At 31.6% G+C, this 22,656-nt stretch overlaps 1 protein-coding gene across 2 annotated transcripts in view; it reads right to left on the bottom strand.

Moving 5' to 3' along the window:
- Positions 1-1,708: 1,708 nt before the first annotated feature.
- LOC140446914 (equilibrative nucleoside transporter 3-like) overlaps positions 1,709-22,656 on the bottom strand; it is a 67,926-nt gene continuing 46,978 nt past the window's right edge. The window contains exons 5-8 of one of the 2 annotated variants that reach the window (XM_072539501.1): positions 16,013-16,447; positions 11,032-11,120; positions 2,617-2,813; positions 1,709-1,984 (exon numbers count right to left, since the gene is read on the bottom strand). In XM_072539501.1, coding sequence (XP_072395602.1) covers positions 1,876-1,984; positions 2,617-2,813; positions 11,032-11,120; positions 16,013-16,447 — 830 coding nt within the window. In that variant the 3' untranslated portion in view covers positions 1,709-1,875. The remainder of the gene's footprint in view (positions 1,985-2,616; positions 2,814-11,031; positions 11,121-16,012; positions 16,448-22,656) is intronic. The other variant, XM_072539503.1, reaches the window with a different exon arrangement.

Genomic DNA, 22,656 nt, shown 5'->3' with positions numbered 1-22,656 from the left:
TGAAATATTTCGACAGTTTAAACAATAATGCAGTTTTAATAATATCCGATTCATTATCAGTCTTATTATCTCTCAAAAATACAAAGTTACCCAATTATAATTCTAATCCTTTTATTTACCAAATTAAAAACATACTTGTTAACCTCAAAAATAAAAATAAAACTACGAATTTTATTTGGGTAAAGGCTCATGTTGGTATAAAACATAATGAACATGTTGATTACATTGCAAAAGCTGCAATAACCTCGACAGCTGAAATTTTACCAGATGAGAGAATTTGTGTTCCTGATGCTTTTCTCATCTCTAAAAGAAATCAAACAGATCGTTGGAATACCGCCTGGCAAACTTTTTGCGACAACTCAACAACACAATACGTGCATATACAACCACACATCCCTAATTCCAGATGGTTTAAGAATTTCAATACCGCTCGTAAATATACAACAACTTTAATAAGATTGAGATTTGGCCACGCTTGTTATCCTGTTCATCTTGCTCAAATCAAAATATATAATTCAGACTTATGCGAAACTTGTCAAGAACAAGGAGATCTTAACCATATCTTTTTTAAGTGTTCCAAATATCTTCAGCATTCAGGATCTCTTTTAAACAACTTGCAAACTCTAAAAATATTTCCTCCATATCAAATAAATAACCTGTTGGCTACTAATAATAAAAAAGTTTATGATTGTTTGATTAAATTTATACATAGTGCAAATGTGTGTCTGTAGTCAATCTCAGCTAAGCTCGTTAACCTTTGTTCTAACCCAATTGTTTATTTACCTTTCTTTCCGTGACCTATTGCTAGTAATGTCTTAAACAAATGTCCTGATGGGTCTCTGGACGAGAAGTGAGTATCCCTGTTGTTCCTTATATTTGTTTTTTCTTGATATAATTTTCTCTTTTTGTTTGATTCAGTTATAGGGATTTTATGAGGTTTTTTGACTCGAATAGATACACTTTTTGCACTAGCAATTAATAGTATAGATTATACACTTATGTATGTATACACTGTATAATGTACACTTATGTATGCACTTATGTGTATATGCATACACTTTTTTTTTTCTTTAGTATTAATTATATCAGAATATTGATATTAGTAATTTTTCTTTTATTATATCTCAATATGTAATTGGCTAAATAGCTAAGTGCTAAAGCCACAAAAAAAAAAGTAAACAGTTTTGAGAAGTTATTACATATCTTTACTCTAACAGTTCAGTTACTCAGATATTATACAATTTTTTTTAAATTACCTGAGAGTTGCCTAAGTCCACCATGCTAGACTTGATAGAAGTCTCTTTGAACATCAAGGAATGTGGCTACAGCGGTGCTGTTATTGTTTATTGTTTGGGTTATAAAGAAAAAGCAAGTAATCATCCACGAATTTGCTGTTGGGCGTCAAATCTTTGTGACGACCTGTCGATTTGGGTTACAGAATTTTAATGGTTAGTTGCTCATTCTTTATTTTGCCTCTTGCGGGATGAAATATTTATACACAACTTTATACTTTTCTTCACTTATTTATTAAACGGAAGGTGGGGAAGCGTTATCATCATCATATCTGAATGTCAAGGAGAAGTGGCCTTTAACAACATAAGGTATTCGTACATCTAATTTTCCAACAGGTTACTTTGTGATGAAGTCTACTAATGAATAAGTTTTAGAAGGTTGTTCCTTTAAATATGAATAAAGCAAACAATAAATATAAAAAAAACATAGATATTTATTAAAAAATAACAATATTATTTACAAAATGATAGACATATATTTTTAATTAAAAATCGACGTACTCGATTTGTTACTTTTAAAGTGTACCATTTTAATGTATTTCTAATTCATATTAGTATGTATACCAATATTTCAGATTCATCTTTAAAGGAGCATAACTGTTAGGAATCCGTTAAAAGTTGATGCTGCGCTTACTAGAGATAATGTTAAAGTAACTATTTTTAAGCCAACTTCCGTCTTACCTTCTGCCAACCTAAAATTATATATAAATTAGGTATTAGTATAGGAATATAACTGAATTTATTTGCTCTAATTTTGGTAAAAGTATAATAATTTTTTAAATGGATTTTATTTATATGTTTCACCGTTTGGTAAATTAAGCAACATATTTAAAAACAAAAGTTATGCTTTGTATCTAAAAACGAAATTGGCTAACAAGTGTAACGTTCAGATCCTTACATAGGGATCTCAAACATGAATATTCAAGAGTACATGGACATAATCGTGACTCAAACATATGACTTAAGGTAAGTACATAGTGGAGCACCGCTTCAAGAGTAAAGCGGGGAGTCTAGCTGATATAAGATAGAAAAGTGAGAATAGTCCATTCTTGTGCGATGTTCTTGGTAGATCAGACTAGTCTAATAGAAGTACTTCACTGTTATAACAAAATAAACTAATAAAACTCCGAAATCATGAAAACAAGCATTCCAGTAAAAAAAATAGAAAGATTTGATTCGACAAAAAAATGATACTATTTAAGATAGTGACAGTCTTCATTTTGAAGAAGGTTGAGGTCTAAATTAACCACGAATTGATTTTTTCCCAATAACTTTTTTGAATAAAACCGTTATCTTAAAAACATAACAGGAATGTTATACTTACGTTCTGATACTCATAAAGCCTACATGCATCAAAAATCCCATGGACATACTAAATAGTATATGTCCTGTAATAAACTCCCAATCATGACCGAAGATTACTGGTAAGTGTGATCTTGGCTGTGCATTACAGAACAAGTAAAAGGGTGTGCAAATCAGTCTTACAGTCAAGGCGAGTATATACCACCATTTATTGGAATGCTAAAAAATAGGATAAAAAATAAAATATTAATTATTTAATAGACCTAGTTCTTAACATTAACTAATTGTTGTCTGGTTCTGGACCTTGTCTTTTTTAAAAGACCTATAAATGGACCTAGAACTAATTGCTGTTAATGATAGGGCAATTTTAGAATGTTTTTTTATTTAAAACTAGAAAAAAAACTCACCTTTCCCCTTTAAAATACGTAAAAAGACATTATTATTCCTTTTTATAAAAAAATTATCTCCTTTTTATCTCATTCTATCAATTATCGCTTATTAATTATGTGATTTTTTAAGTTTTATCACATGTTTACGAGATACCATGTACTAACTGTAAACACTGTAAAGGTGTTTATATTGGGCTAACCAGTCAGCTGCCGAAGAATCAATGTTAGATGAGAAGAACATCGAAATACCATCGACAGGAGAAAAAAACGTATCTCAAACCCAGAACATACAATAAACCTGAACCAAAATACAATGCTAGCTACCATTGAAATTAAAACAAAACGCGAAATCAGAGAATCAATAGAAATAGAAAAAAGTCCCAACACTATAAATCAAAGAGATTATGCTCAAAGGCATCAAAAACATGGGAAACGGTATTAAAGATAAAGTAAAAATACATCGAACCACAAGACCGACTAGTAGAACCGCTCCTAGCCATACTCGGACAGAATAATCACTAGAAGCTTTGCCAAGAACCGTTTAATAAAAGCGCGCCTCGATAGGCTATATAAGTAACCACATCGACTAGGAGAGTCAGGTGATCACGAGAGAGACTACAAAAACAATAAATAGAGAATAAATAAATAAATCAGTTAAGGATACTTTGTAGCTCTAAATAGTTGACAAACACTGCAAATCGCCGCACTGTGTGGGCACCAAGTGATAACGACCAACGAAACCACAATAGGACCTTTTCTATAGACATCCTACAAAAAAAATGACAAAAAACATAAAAAGCGGCCAACAAAAAAAAAAATAAAAAAACAAAAACTCGGGCACTTTGGGCCCAAACACTTGAGCACTAAGTCTCCGAACCGGACGTAGTCCGGAGCGCAGGCTGGAGGCCTAAGCAAGCAATTTTAAAGCTGTCCTGAATTTGAATCGGTTAGGGAACCGTGTTGAAGTTCTATTACCCAGGACTCCCACATGAAGGGCATTTGGCAGATAGTTGTGCCCCTATTACGCATCAGAGTGCTATAGGGGGGAAAGGGATGGCCTGGAACATTGAATCGGAGTGGAGTGACTCCTGTTTTACTCGAGTTAACACACCCCTCTCCAATGAATTGTTACATCCGAACGTAATTCCTAGGGTTGTTTACTTGCTTGAAGAGTCAGTGTACTTCAAGCACCAGCAAGAAGCGGTACAACCTGACTTGACAATGGCAAGTGCGACCTTAAAGAAACATTGTCAAAATAATGGTTTTTCTCAAAAACAAAATTATTAAACGCAGAGTCAACATCCAGACTACATACAGTATTGCCCAAAATAAACAGTACTGAAACTAAAACATAAATGTCTCTTTGTGCGCGCTCTCATATTCAAATTAACTAATATAGACCTGTCAAGTAATCCTCAAACAATTAATTATTAAGGCCTAATTGTTAAAAATGGTGTTAAGTACAGAGGAGAAAGTATTTCTTGTTGAGCATTATTTTCGCTCATACGGAATCGGCCGACGTAACAGTGCAAGTATGCAATACGTGTGTGATCAATTCACACAACGGTTTAATAAACATTCTCCAAGTAATGCTGTAATTTTGAAGGTTGTTAAAAAGTTTAGAAATACAGGTAATGTATTGTGCCAACGAAAAGGAAACTCAGGGCGTCCCAGGATAGTTAACAACAACGATAACCATGAACGTGTTTAGAGCGAATCTTGGAAAATCCGAAAGCCAGCCAGACGAGAACAGCGTTGCATCTTGGCTTAAAATGAACTTGCTTGCAAAGAATTCTGAGAGGGCTGGGTGCATTTTCGTATGTGATTCAGGTACATCAACAATTATAACCCAGGGATTATCACAGTAGAGTGGAATATTATATATTATATTATAGACGAAGCACATTTTCGTTTGTTAGGCCATGTAAATAATCTCACAAATCGATTTCTGGGCTTGGCCAGACCAGATGAAGTTCAATAAGTTTCTTTACATAGCGCAAAAGTGAGTGTCTGGTGTGCAGTTTCGGGGCACAGAATCATTGGTCCATAGCTTATCGAAGAAAATGGTAGGCAAGTCACACTTAATCAACAGAGGTACATACAAATTTGAACACGTTTTATCCCTGATCTACGTCAATTTTGTCGTACACGTAATTTGGCATTTCGTGACCAGTTTTTCCAGTAGCATGGGGGTACTTGCCATACTGCTGTCGCAGTTCGTCAATTTCTTCAGGGACATTTTCCAAACAAATTCATTTCACGATTTACTGACTTCCCCTTGCACATTCTCCAGACTTACATCTCCAAACGCATATATTTGGGGCATGGCTAAAACTGTCGTTTTTAAACGAACACCACAAACTATCAATGAGTTAAAGAATGCCATTGGAGTCTTCTTCGCGGACTTGAGATAACCTTTATTTCATAACGTTACGAGAAATCTAGAATATCGGTATAAAGTCTGTCTTGAGAGAGGAGAAGCTCATTTAGAACATGTTATAAAGTGTCTTTAATATGTATTTTTTTAAACAATAAAATAATTACAAGTTTAGTACTGTTTATTTTTTGCTATACTGTATAATAAATTATTAAAAACTTTAAAAAACGAGAATAAGCTTACCGAACAACAAGCCAAAGAACTAAAAATCTATAATTCTGACATATCCAAATTATATGGCCTACCAAATATACATCAAGCGAATATACCATTACGTCCAATTGTTAGTAAAATAAACTCCACAACTTACTACCTATCAAAATTGTTGAGAAATATACTTACACAGACATTTGAAAATGAGCCAAGTTTCAATACAAAAGGTACATTTTCTTTTATAAATGCTGTAAATGGGATTCAACTACCAGATAACTATGTTTTAATCTCATTAGATGTGGTGTCATTGTTTACTAACATCCTAATAAAGTTAATCATTGAAATCATACAAGAAAAATGGTCTAAAATAGGATTCACATCCTTATCAAGAAAATACTTTCTATCATTATTAACATTCTTATTTGACAGCACATTTTTTTTGTTTTTGTGATAAATTCTCTAAACAAATATTTGGAACACCAACTAGCCCTATTTCAGCAACAATTATCCTAGACCATTTAAAAGACCTTGGAATTTCAAAATTGAAGTTCTCACTAGCATTTATTTATAAATTTGTTGTTAACATTTTGTGTACCATAACATAATATTATGTGTATTAACATATGTATTGTATTAACATAATACGCAGTGTACCATTTAACCATATCCAGACAGTACAAACAATCTTTAATTCACTTCATCAAAATATTCAATTCACTGTCGAGTATGAAAATGATAATAGTATACTTTTTTTTTGGTACTTTTGGTTTACCTTTTTTCAACTTTTGAATTCGTTATATTACGTCATTTATTTTCATTTTACTTTCATACGGATCTTATTGTCTTTGTAGTTTAGGAAAAAAGCATCGACGTCGTTGCGGGTTATAAAGCCAGACAAGATTACCTACTTCAAATTTTTCATGCTTGTATTAAGAATCATACTGATCTTTCTTCTGTCACTGGCTCTCTGGATGTGTTGTCAGGCAAGTTCATGAGTGTTGTCTATTCTTAACTTCAGGTTGTCGACATATTCTCCACTTGCGACATGTTCTTTGGAAGGTCTGCAGCCAAACTCTAGTTAGTAGGGTAAACGAACTTCACGACCCAATCACGGCTGACTAGAAATAAATGAATGGGCAGGTCCCAATCTCTTTGATGTTTAGTTATATCTTTGGACAGGTGTTTACCCATCGTTCGGTTGGCCATTAGGAATAAATGAATGTGCTGGTCCCAATCTCTTTGATGTTCAAATACAATTTTTTACAGGTGTTTACCCATTGTTCGGTTCATCCCCTTGACCATTATATCTAATAGAGAATGTAGGAGTGCCGTTCTGGTCTTCTTGACACCAATATAAACGTTTTGGAATAGGGTTGACATAAGGTTTCGGACTTGAACGGAGTGGATCTTTAAAGAAACACCAAATCGGCTAAAGAATTATTTAACAAGTACTTCTACAACAGTAACAGTTTCTGAATTTGGTATTGCAAAGGCCTCTAATAGGTCTCAGTCCATTTCGTAAAATAATCAATGGCTACCAGGAAAATAAAGCCAGACAAGATTACCTACTTCAAATTTTTCATGCTTGTATCAAGAATCATACGGATCTTTCTTCTGTCACTGGCTCTCTGGATGTGTTGTCAGGCAAGTTCATGAGTGTTGTTTATTCTTAACTTCAGGTTGTCGACATATTCTTCACTTGCGACATGCTCTTCGGAAGGTCTGCAGCCACTTCAAGACAAGATTACTTACTTCAAATTTTTCATGCTTGTATCAAGAATCATACTGATCTTTCTTCTGTCACTGGCTCTCTGGATGTGTTGTCAGGCAAGTTCATGAGTGTTGTTTATTCTTATCTTTAGGTTTCGACATATTCTTCACTTGCGATATGCTCTTCGGAAGGTCTGCAGCCAAACTCTAGTTAGTAGGGTAAACGAACTTCACGACCCAATCACGGCTGACTAGAAATAAATGAATGGGCAGGTCCCAATCTCTTTGATGTTTAATTATATTTTTGGACAGGTGTTTACCCATCGTTCGGTTGGCCATTAGGAATAAATGAATGTGCTGGTCCCAATCTCTTTGATGTTCAAATACAACTTTGGACAGGTGTTTACCCATTGTTCGGTTCATCCCCTTGACCATTATATCTAATAGAGAATGTAGGAGTGCCGTTCTGGTCTTCTTGACACCAATATAAACGTTTTGGAAGAGGGTTGACATAAGGTTTCGGCCTTGAACGGAGTGGATCTTTAAAGAAACACCAAATCGGCTAAAGAATTATTTAACAAGTACTTCTACAACAGTAACAGTTTCTGAATTTGGTATTGCAAAGGCCTCTAATAGGTCTCAGTCCATTTCGTAAAATAATCAATGGCTACCAGGAAAATAAAGCCAGACAAGATTACCTAATTCAAATTTTTCATGCTTGTATCAAGAATCATACGGATCTTTCTTATGTCACTGGCTCTCTGGATGTGTTGTCAGGCAAGTTTATGAGTGTTGTTTATTCTTAACTTCAGGTTGTCGACATATTCTTCACTTGCGACATGCTCTTCGGAAGGTCTGCAGCCACTTCAAGACAAGATTACTTACTTCAAATTTTTCATGCTTGTATCAAGAATCATACTGATCTTTCTTCTGTCACTGGCTCTCTGGATGTGTTATCAGGCAAGTTCATGAATGTTGTTCATTCTTAACTTCAGGCTGTCGACATATTCTTTACTTACGACATGCTCTTCGGAAGGTCTGCAGCCAAACTCTAGGTAGTAGGGCAAACGAACTTCACGAACCAATCACGGCCGATCTTTAGGCCACTAGGAATAAATGAATGTGCAGGTCCCAATTTCTTTGATGTTTAATTATATCTTTGGACAGGTGTTTACCCATCGTTCAGTTGGCCATTACGAATAAGTGAATGTGCTGGTCCCAAACCCTTCTTTCAGTGCGTCACTAATTTTGACGTCATATAGGATTTTAAGAATGTCGAACATTATTGCATGACATTTTAGTTAAATTTGACAGTTGCAGGATGGTAATCTGTCTTTTTATAATTAAAAATAATTTAATAATTTTAATATTAGTCTTTGTTCTTTCTCGATATATCTCGGCATATTTATTTAAAATATTTTTATGACAATAAATACAAAATTAAATTTTCACTGTAAAATGTCTGATAATACTAATCTGGAATGACATTTATCAGTTGACATTGTGAAAGTACTGTCACAATCGAGACAATCTGCGTCAAATTATATTTATGCGCATCATTGATTGGATATCTATTTAGCGTATTCTAAACTCCAACCAATTATACATACGTAAGTAGAATTAGCTTTACGATAAATAATTTTCTAAGTTCTATGTATAATAATCACAGACTCACGTTTTTTTCTGTTACTTCTAGCTTAATGTGTTAGAGAGAATTCGATCAACTATGACGCACTGAAAGAAGGGTTTGGGACGAACTATAGGGGTGCCGTTCTGGTCTTCTTGACACCAATATAAACGTTTTGGAAGAGGGTTGACTTAAGATTTCGGCCTTGAACGGAGTGGATCTTTAAAGAAACACAAATCGGCTGAAGAATTTTTTAACGAGTACTTCTACAACAGTAACAGTTTCTGAATTTGGTATTGCATAGGCCTCTAATAGGTCTCAGTCCGTTTTGTAAAATAATCAATGGCTACCAGGAAAATGAAGCCAGACAAGATTACCTACTTCAAATTTTTCATGCTTGTATCAAGAATCATACGGATCTTTCTTCTGTCACTGGCTCTCTGGATGTGTTGTCAGGCAAGTTCATGAGTGTTGTTAATTCTTAACTTCAGGTTGTCGACATATTCTTCACTTGCGACATGCTCTTCGGAAGGTCTGCAGTCAAACTCTAGGTAGTAGGGCAAACGAACTTCACGACCCAATCAGGGCCGATCTTTAGGCCACTAGGAATAAATGAATGTGCAGGTCCCAATCTCTTTGATGTTTAATTATATCTTTGGACAGGTGTTTACCCATCGTTCGGTTCGCCATTAGGAATAAATGAATGTGCTGGTCCCAATCTCTTTGATGTTCAAATACAACTTTGGACAGGTGTGTACCCATAGTTCGGTTCATCCCCTTGACCATTACATCTAATAGAGAATGCATCTGGTCTCCTTGACACCAATACAAACGTTTTGGAAGGGGATTGACTTGAGGTTTCGCCGTTGAACGGAGTGGATCTTTAAAGGAACACCAAATCGGCTGAAGAATTATTTAACAAGTACCTCTACAATAGTATCAGCTTCGTAATTTGGTATTACATAGGCCTCTAATAGGTCTCAGTCCATTTCGTAAAATAATCAATGGCTACCAGGATATACTTTTTTCCGTCATCCGTTTCTGCAAATGGACTTTACCAACTGGACCGTTACTGGATGCACACAGTTTCCATTTCCGGTACCATCTTCTTATAATATCATGTTTACAGTTCACCCAATAGAAGCGTTCTCATACCTTTTACAGTCTTCGTAATACCAAAGTACGCAATACTTTTGACACTTTACTTTACGCAAAATCAACTAAAGTTTAAATTCTGTACCATCATAGTTCTTAAAATATGCCTATTTTCCTACAAGATCGTGGCCAAATAAGTCAACCGTCAAGTTGGTACTATCACCCAGCGCCAATTTATAAAAAAATATAGGTTAAATTGAATAATTTGGTAATTATCTTTGGTACCTAAAGATACCAAAGTCATAAGAACAAATAACAACAGAATCATATTAGATTGGTATCAAAAAGATACTGCATCTGGCAGATTTATAAATTATTATTCTAATCATCCTAGAAGTAAAAAATTCAACACAATTATATCTATGAAAAATCGAGTAATGACAATCTGTGATCGGAGTCTCCTAAATGTAAATTTAAAGAAACTTTTTGAGTTTTTCAACAATGGCGACCCAAAACATGTATTAAAAAAACTCATGTATAACACTCACTTTTATAATAAAGCTTTAATAAATAATTCACAACCAAATACATAAAAAAAAATACCTTACATACAAACTTTAACAGACCAAATTGTCCCACTTTTCACAATATTTCCGAACATTAAATTAATTAAATACAATGCACTTCTAAATTCAAAGTTATTCTCAAAAATAAAAGTTAAAACTACAAATTGACTAATGATTAACATAATTTACCGAATAAACTCCAGTCAATGTTAAAGTTGTTATATTGGTCAAAGTCAACAGTGGCTTAACCAACGTGTCACTCAACACAAAAGTGACTATAACGTAAGAAAAAACTCCAAAAAAAAATTTCAAAACATATGCTAACCTATTGTTTAGCTTATATATTTTTCAAAATGGGTATTGCGTTATTAATCAGTAATAGCAAAAAGTAAAAAAATATATACTGTAGATATTATGCATTACGACTTTATACATTTTTTATTTAAATTAAAATACGTACCGTAACTAAAAATTTACGAGATAGTACCCTCCCTACGATGGATGAAATTTCTGCTAGCAGGAAAACAATCGTTGGTGTAAAATATTTTTCTGAAATTGAAAGAAAAAAATTATTTATGAAAAGTACACTTCGAAAGTTAAAAACGAAAAAAAAAAACAGAAACATTAAAATTAAGAATGTGGGAATGGTTTAATAGTCGTAGATACTATATTACTTACTAAATTTTCTCATAAAAAGATATCTCTCCCAATATTATTCAGTTAATTAGAACAGATAGACAAGATATTAGATTTTTTTGCATAATCACTCTCATGAGATACCCGAAAATAGGTACAAGAGGTTACCCAGGCAAAAAAGTTAAATTTTTTTTAAACAAATTTTAACAATAAATTTTATCGGCCCGGACAATTTTTTTTAATTGTTTGGATCATTTTGAGTAAAATAAGTCTCCTGTAGCTTTTCTGTAAACTTAATAGTTTTCGAGTTATAAATAGTTTAAAACTGAGAAAAGAACAAAACTACGATGTTCAAGGCTCAAAAACAAAAGTAAAACACAATAATTTTTGCATTTACCAAGAACCTAGATTCAAGTTCAAACCTTGTTTTATCATTCCTTGAAAAGTATTTGCGGAATATTTCATTTGGAAATATTTTTTAAACTTTTTAAAGTTATAAATTATCGCAGAAAAAAATTTCAAAATAAAATAGTCTGTCCAAGCTCGCTTAAATCAAACGATTTCAATAATTACTTTACTTTAGTAGCTAAATAATATTAGAAGTTCTTTTAATTCCACAAATGACAATGTAGACATAGACTTTTTGAAAAATGTACACTCTCCTTGCTACTATTTTTATTACCTATCAGTGATACTAAAATCAGGAATATCTTGCATAAATTGAAAAATTCACACTGCACGGATTTTTATTTCTTAAACAAAAAAATAATTGTGGAAACAATCGATATAATTATTGACAAATTAATTAAACTTTAGAATAATTCTATTACTGAAGGGAGTTTCCCAGGCGTATTAAAAGTAACAAAATTGCTACCAGTGTCCACAAAGGGAGCTTTAGACGAAAATGGAAATTATCGTCCCATCTCAATCATTCCTATATTCGGCAAAATTTTTCTGAGAGTATTCTAAATGTTCGTTTGATAGAATATCTAGAAAAACACAAAATACTTCACTGTAATCAATAGGGCTTTAGAAAAAAGTGTAGCACTACACTAGCTATACAGAAAATTGTGATTGATGGCTTGGAGGAAGGTCACTTCGTGCCTTTGACAGTGTGAGACTTATCCAAAGCTTTTGACTGTAATTCGCATGAACTACTGTTGAAAAAAATGCATAAATACGGCATTAGAAGAAACACTCTTAATTTATTTAGATCATACTTAACAAATAGAAAGTAGGCAGTTTTTCTTAATAACAGCTATTCTGAGTTTAACAACGTCGAATATGGGGTTCGTCAAGGTTAGATATTAGGACCCACTTTGTTTCTTATTTATCTGAACGATTTATTTCACTATACAACTGATACAACTCTCATTAATACTGATACTAATCAGCATAATTTAAAAATTAAAATAGATAGTGATACCCAGAAAGCAAAAAACTGTTTTACATAACTGGGTGAAGCTAAATGAAGAGAAAAATCAGAATTTAATTTTTAGTTCCGATTGGAAGTACATCTCAAGAAATAGTGTTAAACCATGAGGAATTTTTCATTACGTAACCATTACGGAATAACTGTTACGGAATACCGGGGTAATTCTTGTCACGCAGATCGAATTTTTAAATTACAAAAAAGAGTAGTAAGCATACTTGCAAGAGCGGAGTATAGGGGACACTGTAGACCTTTATTTCTGGATTTAGGTATTATATATATATATATATATATATATATATATATATATATATATATATATATATATATATATATATATATATATATATGTAATATAAAATTAGTTTTTCTTAGGTTTAGGTTCAATAAATTATATTACATTGAAGCATGTTTAAAATTTCTTTAAATTATCCCCCTTAGGAAATTACTTTCACGCCGCCTATGTCTATAAAGTTTGTTAAAAGTCTTAAAAATAACCCAACAGCAACGAGCGATTTGTCACGCTTTTTTTTAACAATGAAATATTTCGCCAAATGTTTGCTGCTCTTTTTAACTTTTATTTGTTAAATAGAAACCCTTCCATAGTAACGAAGAGATCAGTCTCTATTGTCGAATAACCAGTTTACCTTCTAAGAAAAGCAGAGGAGTTGGTTTTCGATGAAATTATAATTCCTATCAAGAGAAAGTGGTTAGGTCACAAAAATGACCACACTAGGCTTGCCATTTAAATATCATTTTTGCATGGCAATCTTCGGCCAATACCCCACTCGTTTTTTATCCGTAGCTGGTCTAAGAACAGAATTCGAATTCATTTTCGAGTTGGTTCCTGTGGCAAGCGGTTTGTCTCCATCAAACGGCGGTAGTGTATTTTCAATTCACCCTTATCTATATATCTTCACCCAGTGATTCCTATATTAACTATTTTCTCTTTTGTCAAACAGACGTCTTCCAATTTGACGAAACGAAGTCACTTCTGTTTGCCGTTCTTTCGTCTTTTCATTCGTCTCTACGATCTTTCGTCTCTACATCTTTCGTCTCTTCATTCGTTTCTTCATTTATCTCTACTACTTACTACTACCTGTGTTGTTCCTGTCCGGCTGCTTCTCTTTTCGTCTGCCTAAATCAATTTGAGAGATTACGGATTGAAGATCGTAATTCGTTATCGTACCTGCAGTCCCAAGTACCTGTTGCGAGGACAACGTGTCAAGTGCTTTTATTGAGAGCGTTCTATAAACGAACGTCACTACCCGTGCCTACCTGTTGCCTGTTGTATTGTGAGTACCTATATTTTTATTGACTAAAGCTCATCTTCGCTACCTAAATCGTAAGAAGTTGATTTACGATTTTGCTATTTACGGTTAACTCTAACCGAATGAACTATTACGAGTAAAAAATTGTTATAATGCATTTACTTTAACTACTATACCTCAATATAACTTTGTTGACGAACTATTTGCCTTTTATTTTTTGTTTGTTATGATATTATCTACAAGATTAAGGACAAACAGTTATTGTAAAATATGTATATATACAACTTACCAAAACGTAAAACGGGACACTGACATTAATCGAGTGACAAATAAAAGTTAATATCTGATATCTTATGGTTTACTGTCATTAGTGTATAATTATTTTTATATGGGCGTATCATTGATGTTTTCGAAAAAGGTAAAGTGGAGATATGTTATGACTTTAAGAGCTTTTTATGGTGTTATATTTATTATTATTTAAATCAGATTGAAATATATTTTATTTAAGTTTTGTGTATCTTTTTTGTCATTTATTGCGATGGAATTTCTTTTTATTTCTATTAATTCGTATATCGCCCTCTTCTTTTGTTTGGTTCGGTTTTTAAAATTTTGAGGTTTTCGAAGTCAAATTTATGCTTCTTCTCATTTTCATGTTTTGTGAGCGCAGTGACGTTGTTCTTGTCATATTTGTGAGAACGAATTCTGGATTGAAGCAGTTGACTGGTTTGCCCGATATAGACACCTTCACAGTTAATACATAACAACATGTGATTTTTTGAGTTTTGGAGTTAGTGTTTTTAGTTTAGTGAAATATTTATTTAAAAGGTTGTTGCTTTTGTAGGCCACTGTTATGTTATGTTTGGCTAAAAGATTTGTCAATTGTTCGGATAAACCTTTTATATATGAAAGAGTTGTACAAATAGTTTTGATACTGTTGGGTTTATTGTTATTTGTATTGTTGTAAAATTTATTAAGTTTTGATTTGAAAATAGTTTCAATTAGATGTTCGGGATATGCATTCTTTAGAAGGGCATTTTTTGCTTTGTTTTATTGCAGTTGGTCTGTATTCTGGATCTGTTAGTTGTCTGCTCTACCTTTTTCGAAAACATCAATGATACGCCCATATAAAAATAACTACTAATGACAGTAAACCATGAGATACCAGATATCAACTTTTATTTGTCACTTTATTATTGCCAGTGTCCTGTTTTACGTTTTGGTAAGTTATACATATACATATTTTACAATAACTGTTTGTTCTTAATCTTGTACATTTTAGAATCTTGACAAAGGCAAGGGTTTCCTGCCGACACGTTGATTTCAATGGAAAATAAAATCTAGTTCCACATGTAATATAATTTATTAAACCTAAACCCATGAAAAACTAATTTTGTATTAAGTATAATACGATTCAAGAAACTCAAAACTATAATATATAATAATATATATATATATATATATATATATATATATATATATATATATATTATATATATATATATATATATATATATATATATATATATATATATATATATATATATATATATATATATATGAGACGCTGATTGAAATTCATGTCAACAAATCTAAGTTTAACATAAACTCCAACTTTCATGATCACGATACAAGATCTAGAGATGCTATTAGAGGACAACGTTTTAGATTAACAAACAGTATAAAAAATTCGACTGATGTTGGTTTGTATAACTTTTTGCCAGATGAAGTAAAAAGTCTTCACTTATTATCGTTTAGGTTTAAAATTAAATCACCCTTTTTGAAATATTGTTTCTATTCAAAAGCGGAGTACCTAAGTACAGCTTTTACACAATAGTACTAGATTGGTCAGGGTATTTGCCTATTATGACGATATTTCATGTTTTTATATTTTTATGTAGTGTTTTTGACGTTTATTAAATTGTTAATATTAAATATCTCTTTGTAATGTATTCGCAAAAATTTTATATGATGTATGTAAAAATTGTCACTATTCTTTTGACTTGTCAAAAACAAAGCTATTTTTATATATTGACTTAATAAATTCTGTAATTCTATTTTATTTATATAAGCATACTATTACCAGTTAAGAAATAAAAACTTACGTGTCCATGCAGTCTTTTCGTCAGCATATTCAGATTCCACCAACGTTGTGACCGACGGATGGATGAAACTAAACGTGAAGAAAAGGACTCCCACAACTACTAGAGTAGGCCAAATTTGTATTAGCAGCTTTTTCATTTCGCCAAAATTGATGTGTTCAGCATGTTGGTCTTTTATATTTTCAACCTCGTAATATTTAAAAATTTGTGATTTTCTAGCGATCATAACAAAAGTCAGCGCGATTGTTATAAGCGTGGTTCCTGCAGTAAAATAAATTAATCCGGATGTGATGCTACTGTCGGTGACAGCCACCGAAATGACTTGTAAGCTGGTAGTCAGAAGAGTTCCATTTTGACCAAGAAGGTACCAGAACATATAGCTAGGAGGTAATTTAGCAATTAGTATAACTGATGACATTTGAAATGTTGCTACACCAGCTGTAACAAATAATCACTATATTTAGTATAAAAAGAGATACATACACGTGAGTACTAAGTTAAAAGGTATACATGTCTAGATAACTCTCTTTTCAATTATATTATACATTATCGAGAAGGCTTTCGAATCTATATATCACAAGGCAGTAATAGAAGCTTTGACCAACCATGGCATTGATTAACCGTACATAGAAACTTTAGCAAATGCAGACAAGCAAAAGCTAAGGTGAAAATATATGAAAAGATTTCCGAATTTCTCAAGAAATCTTCAGAAATTCAAAATGAACTGAACTGAACTGAACTGAACACGATGCCACTCCACCTAAAGAAAAAAGCATTCGATACGAGTATACTGCCAGTCATTACATACGGCTGCGAAACTGCGGACATTAAAGAAAAAAATTATAGCGAAACTCAAAATTACACAAAGGTCAATGAAGGGATATATGCTAGGCATAACAAAGAAAAATTGCAGAAGAATAGAATGGATCACAGAGTAAACCGAGGTCACTGATGTAATTCACAGAAGTAAATCTTGGACAAAATAGCAGTGGAGGGAATATTTAGCGATGGTCCACTAGAATTACACTGCGGTATCCAAGAGGCATAAAGAGACTAAGACGACGTCTAAACTTAAGATGGGACTATGATAAAAAAACAGGCAGGTACAACATGGCACAGAGAAGCAAATATTAGACAATCGTGGACAGAACTGAAGAATGACTATGTAATGGAGGCACCACGATAATCGGTAGAATAAGCTGAGAATGATGATGATTATGATGATATACAGTGTGACCCATTTAGATTGGAAACACCTGCATAAAATTTGAAGTTGTTAACCGATTTTAACCAAACTTTTTTTTAATGTCATGTAATAAAATGTCTATTGCGGGACAAAATATGAAATATTTAGTTAAATTTTCAGAGCATTCTACCATACTTTTCTTCGTCGAAAATGGAGAATTTGTATTAGCGATTATTTTATTAAAAAAATTTCTACGCCACTTGATTTAGAGTGGCTTCAAATAGCTATGACAAAAATTTCATTAAGATATATTTATTAATAACAAACTTATGACAACTTAAAATTTAAAAACTCACTAAGGAAAAAAAAAACACTCTGTATTAACGTTAAAAAACACTCTGTATTAACAGAAACATGGAAATATAATTTTAGTTTAAATCCTAGTTGCCTCTACCAATCCACCATCTAATTGGATACATTTGTCGTAGCGTTTATGAATATTCCAATATTCCTAATTACATTTCTTAGTTGTTGGGGAGTAATTACTGCACATGCCTGTCGAATTCTTGCACGAAGTTCGTTTAAGTCTCTTGCACGGGTTTAGTAAACTTTTTGTTTGATAACTTCCCAGAGAAAGAAGTCTAAAATTGTGAGATCTGGAGATCTGGGTGGCCAATCTATCAACGGACTACCCCAGCCTATCCAACGGTTCGGATAATTTGCATTTAGCCATTGCTTCACGGTTCTGGCGTAATGAACTTAACACCCATCTAAAATCAGTATACCACACCAGACATTGATTTTTTGAGAATACTGGCTTTTACAGTTTATTACCCAATGGGGATTATCTGCTGTCCAATAGCGACAATTCTGTGATGATACTACTCCATTTGTAGTGAAAGTGGCTTCGTCGGTAAACAACACGTTTTTAAGACATCGCCGAATACTCTCTCGAGGCACATTTAAATATAAACTGGCGTTCCTCAAACTGGCATTAGGAATATTTCTGAAATGATCTAAAATGATTTGATCATTTCCTCTTCTTCTTTGTAACGGGTTATTTTTTAAAATTAGTTTTGATACTGCACCATATTCATTAAATATTCTATTAATTTTGTTTACCGTACCGCAGCTAATATTAGGACGATCCACATGTCTGTCATTAAATATTGTACAAACTTCCCTGGCACTTCTATCGTTATCTCCCAAAAGACGTATAATTTCAATTTTTTCTCTCAAACTTAATCTTGCAACCATGACACAAAATATTATTAAAAGAATTTGAAGTAAATATTGTTGCATATATTATGCATAAATTTATGATAGCACTAAAATTTGTATGCACAAATAATGTCAAACAGTAATATCGTTGTCATGGCAACTGAGGTTTAAGTTGTAGCATGTAAAGTTAATAATAATGTAAGTGCGTTACTTGCATTAAATTTTTATGCTATTTTAAACATTTTTTTGTCTAGTAGTGGTTTATAATTAAAATTATTTGAAAAATAATTAGTTTTATGGTTATCTGTTGATACAGGGTGTTCTTTTTGACTCGTAGCTTAGTGAGTTTTAAAATAATTTTAAGTTGTCATAACTTCGTTATTAATAAATATATTTTAATGAAATTTTTGTCATAGCTATTTAAAGCCACTCTAAATCCAGTGGCGTAGAAATTTTTTTAATAAAAAAATCGCTAATACAAATTCTCCATTTTCGACGAAGAAAAAGTATCGTAGACTGCCCTGAAAATTTAACTAAATATTTCATATTTTGTCCCGCCATAGACCTTTTATTACATGACATTAAAAAAAATGGTTAAAATCGGTTAACAAATTTTATAGAGGTGTTTCCAATCTAAATGGGTCACACTGTATATTATATGTCAGATCGTTACTTAATAATGGGCCCCTAATGAATTTAGAACTAACAAGTACATATAAGCGACAATATATTTTTATAACTATAAAAAAATTACCAATGTCAATTTCAAAAGTTCGTTTTATTATCATATTTTAGTCACGTGCCTTTCATTTATTTTAAGAACGAAAACTCACCAATTTCATAATATATATATATATATATATATATATATATATATATATATATATATATATATACGACTCTTAAATCGAATTTTGTAGAAAATTGAGCAGTATATTTTGAAGGATAAATACTTATTATTTAGAACATGGTTGGTCACTATTTGCCGTAGCGAACCATTTTAACAAAATCAGTGCAACAGTTTTTTATTATATTATTAAAAGATGGAGAGACCAAGCAACTCTAGGAAAAAAGCAAGGTTCTGGAAGACCAAAAATATCTCCTGCTCATGAAGATCGTATGCTTTTGGAGAGATTAGAAGAAAATCCTTTTAAAGATGCGAAAACTGCAAGAATTATGTCACAGTTTCCGGGAAGAAAGGCAACAACTTAGCGCAGAATTAAAGCATCGCGACTTAGGTACCGAACTGCAGCAAAAAACAAGATCTTACACAACAACAGAAGCAAGATTTTTGGGACAGGGTAATATTTAAAGATGAGAAAATTTTTCGATCTTCTAAAAAGAACAAAATTGGGATATATAGACCAGATAATAATAGATTTAATCTTCTATATATGTTGATAGATATCAAGCAGCTGGTCTTTAGCGCCAATGAATGGGGATGGGGAACAAGATAATTATCCTGTTCAGACTGCAAATATAATAAAACAAGGGGCTCCAAAATAACAACCTTCCAGGCCCTCACTTTCTTTTAAGAGTTTCTTGGTCCCTCCATTTTTTATTAATAGAAAAACTGTGGTTCTGCTTATGTCAAAATGTTTTGCTGCCTCTGATAGTGCCGAGTTATCTTTTAATTTGGTTATAATTCTTGCTTTAATATATTGTTGAGTTAAGTCTTATTTTATATAAAAACTGTCATTTATATACTCTTTATAAAATGCAGGAATTCATTATAATATCACAATTTAGACCTTAATCATTACTACAATTTATGAAATATCATATGTAATCAATTGTTTGTTGTTTGTTTGTTTATTTTATTATTTATCTGTCAGAAATAATCAAATATACTGCTCAAAATCATCAAATCTTCAAAACCAGCTGTATATATATATATATATATATATATATATATATATATATATATATATATATATTGTTATGATGTGTTTTTTGTTTGAATGATGAGCAATGAGTATTTTTAATAATATAGGGTTTTTATCGCGGTTCTCAAAGAATTAGCTTGTAAGTACTTTTTTAAATTATCTTTATTATAACTATTATGAAACACACATATATATCTAACTTAGCCAATGTAAATTTAAAATAAACTATCTTTAAATTGATATTCTTATAAAACTAATTAAATTCTATAGACAATGTTAAATTTAAACAAACTATCTTCAAAATTGAAATTGTTATGACACTAACTAAATTATATTAACAAAATTTTGTACCTTTCTTTCACTGAATGCCTAAATGAACTGTTTTCCACTATATATATTCTAATCACCACTGAATGTCTTCGTACTTCGGTTATCCTTGTTTTTGTGAAATTACTTTTTCCAATTATCAGCTTCTACCAATTTAAGATATAGTTTTCTTCACCAGCATTTATACACCACCAGCAAACACCATTTATTTTTATTCTTCTTTTCAATATACCAATATCCAATTATTATAAGTTGATTTATACTAATCTCCAATCATAATATAATTTTAATTCCTTCCAATGTCCATCCAATATTCTTCTAATATACTTTTATAATCTTCAATAATTATTTGTGTATAATTATAAATGTGCATTAAATATATGCATAATTTTTAATCTTCTTTTAACTCACTATATTAAACAATTGGACTATCTCCAACTAACTTTCATATTTCTTATTAAACTGCTTGACTGACTTACTAAAACTGTGAACAATTGACTTCACTAATTAATTGTGTCTATCTTCTACTAACTTTTATAATAAACTGCTTGACTTCTGACTAAAAACTTCCATCTTGAATCCAAATCACGGGTATTTATATCTTTTTTGGATATTCCAGAACCATCTGGTAAGAAATCATGTTCTATTTAGTTCTATTAAATACTTGTCTGAATTTTCTGGAACAAACCATTTCGCAAACATGGCCATCTCCGGAGATCCAGAGAATTCCATTCTTTTCTATTAATAATTTTGTTTACATTTAGGCTTTTCAGATCAGAATATATAATTAAATTAGTAACTTAACATTCTAATTTAATAAAATACACATTTCAAACAATATATTATTATAACCCCACTTTATATTCCTAAAAATTTCCTAAAATGTCACTGGGAGACAGAGTTTGTATAGTTGGTTGCCTAGTCACATGGCTCACTCAAACATATCTACCACATTACAATTACTAAAATACAACTTCTTACAATTATTATATGCTAATTTATTAAAAATGCCCTCACATAAATATATTTTTATTAAATTCTCTAGTATATAACTTCTTAAAATAATCAAATACTTTTTTATATCTAATATTATGTAGTATATAACTTATAAATTATTTTCTATAAACCCCAATCGTCACAATATATATATATATATATATATATATATATATATATATATATATATATATATATATATGTATATATATATATATATATATATATATATATATATATATATATATATATATATATATATATATATATATATATGTAGCAGGATCTGGTTGCCAAAAAGAAGTCACCAACAAGAATATATGCATTAATAGGAAGTCGGAGATATATCACCTATAATTGTACACAGTACATATGCAACACACAATACACAGAATATAAACTACGTTAGACAACCTACGTTACACAACCACAACTATGATACACAGTACACAAAACTATAATACAAAAAACACACAAAACAGTTAGAATTTGATATTCAGAGGGTAAAAACACAAGCCTAAGATTTATTTAATCATAGGTATGTTTATTACAAGATCGAGGCCAAGTCAGTTATCATCATTTTGAAAAACATAACCTACTAACAACAACAACTTGTTGGATAAATTTTCCCAGAATTCTTATAGTACCCTTTTTAAAAAAATAAATAAATTTTTATTACGATCAATTATGGCTTGATCTCATATAAACATATTATTAAAAACAAGCAAGCAAAAGGGACGACTACGAACTTCACCACGCTACCTAGATTTTAATGGGTTCAGTTTTATAGTAGGATTAAAAGCGACTACGAACTACCCCACGCTACCTAGGTACTTAGAAAATATTTTTGTGAACATACATAGTTTTTATTTTACTTTATTGTATTCAAAAGGGAACCCAATTCCCAAAGCACGAGCGAAAATTTTAAATGATTAAATAATGAATAATGAATTAAATATTAAATAATAAATAATAATAATGAATGTTTATTTATGAATCTACATTAACTTATATAAAATAACAAAAACTAT

The sequence above is a fragment of the Diabrotica undecimpunctata genome, chromosome 7 (genome assembly GCF_040954645.1).
Source record: "Diabrotica undecimpunctata isolate CICGRU chromosome 7, icDiaUnde3, whole genome shotgun sequence".
In the NCBI taxonomy this organism is placed as follows: Eukaryota; Metazoa; Arthropoda; class Insecta; order Coleoptera; family Chrysomelidae; genus Diabrotica; species Diabrotica undecimpunctata.
Note: the sequence above shows the minus strand (reverse complement) of the source record. Positions and strands in the feature narration are given on the sequence as shown.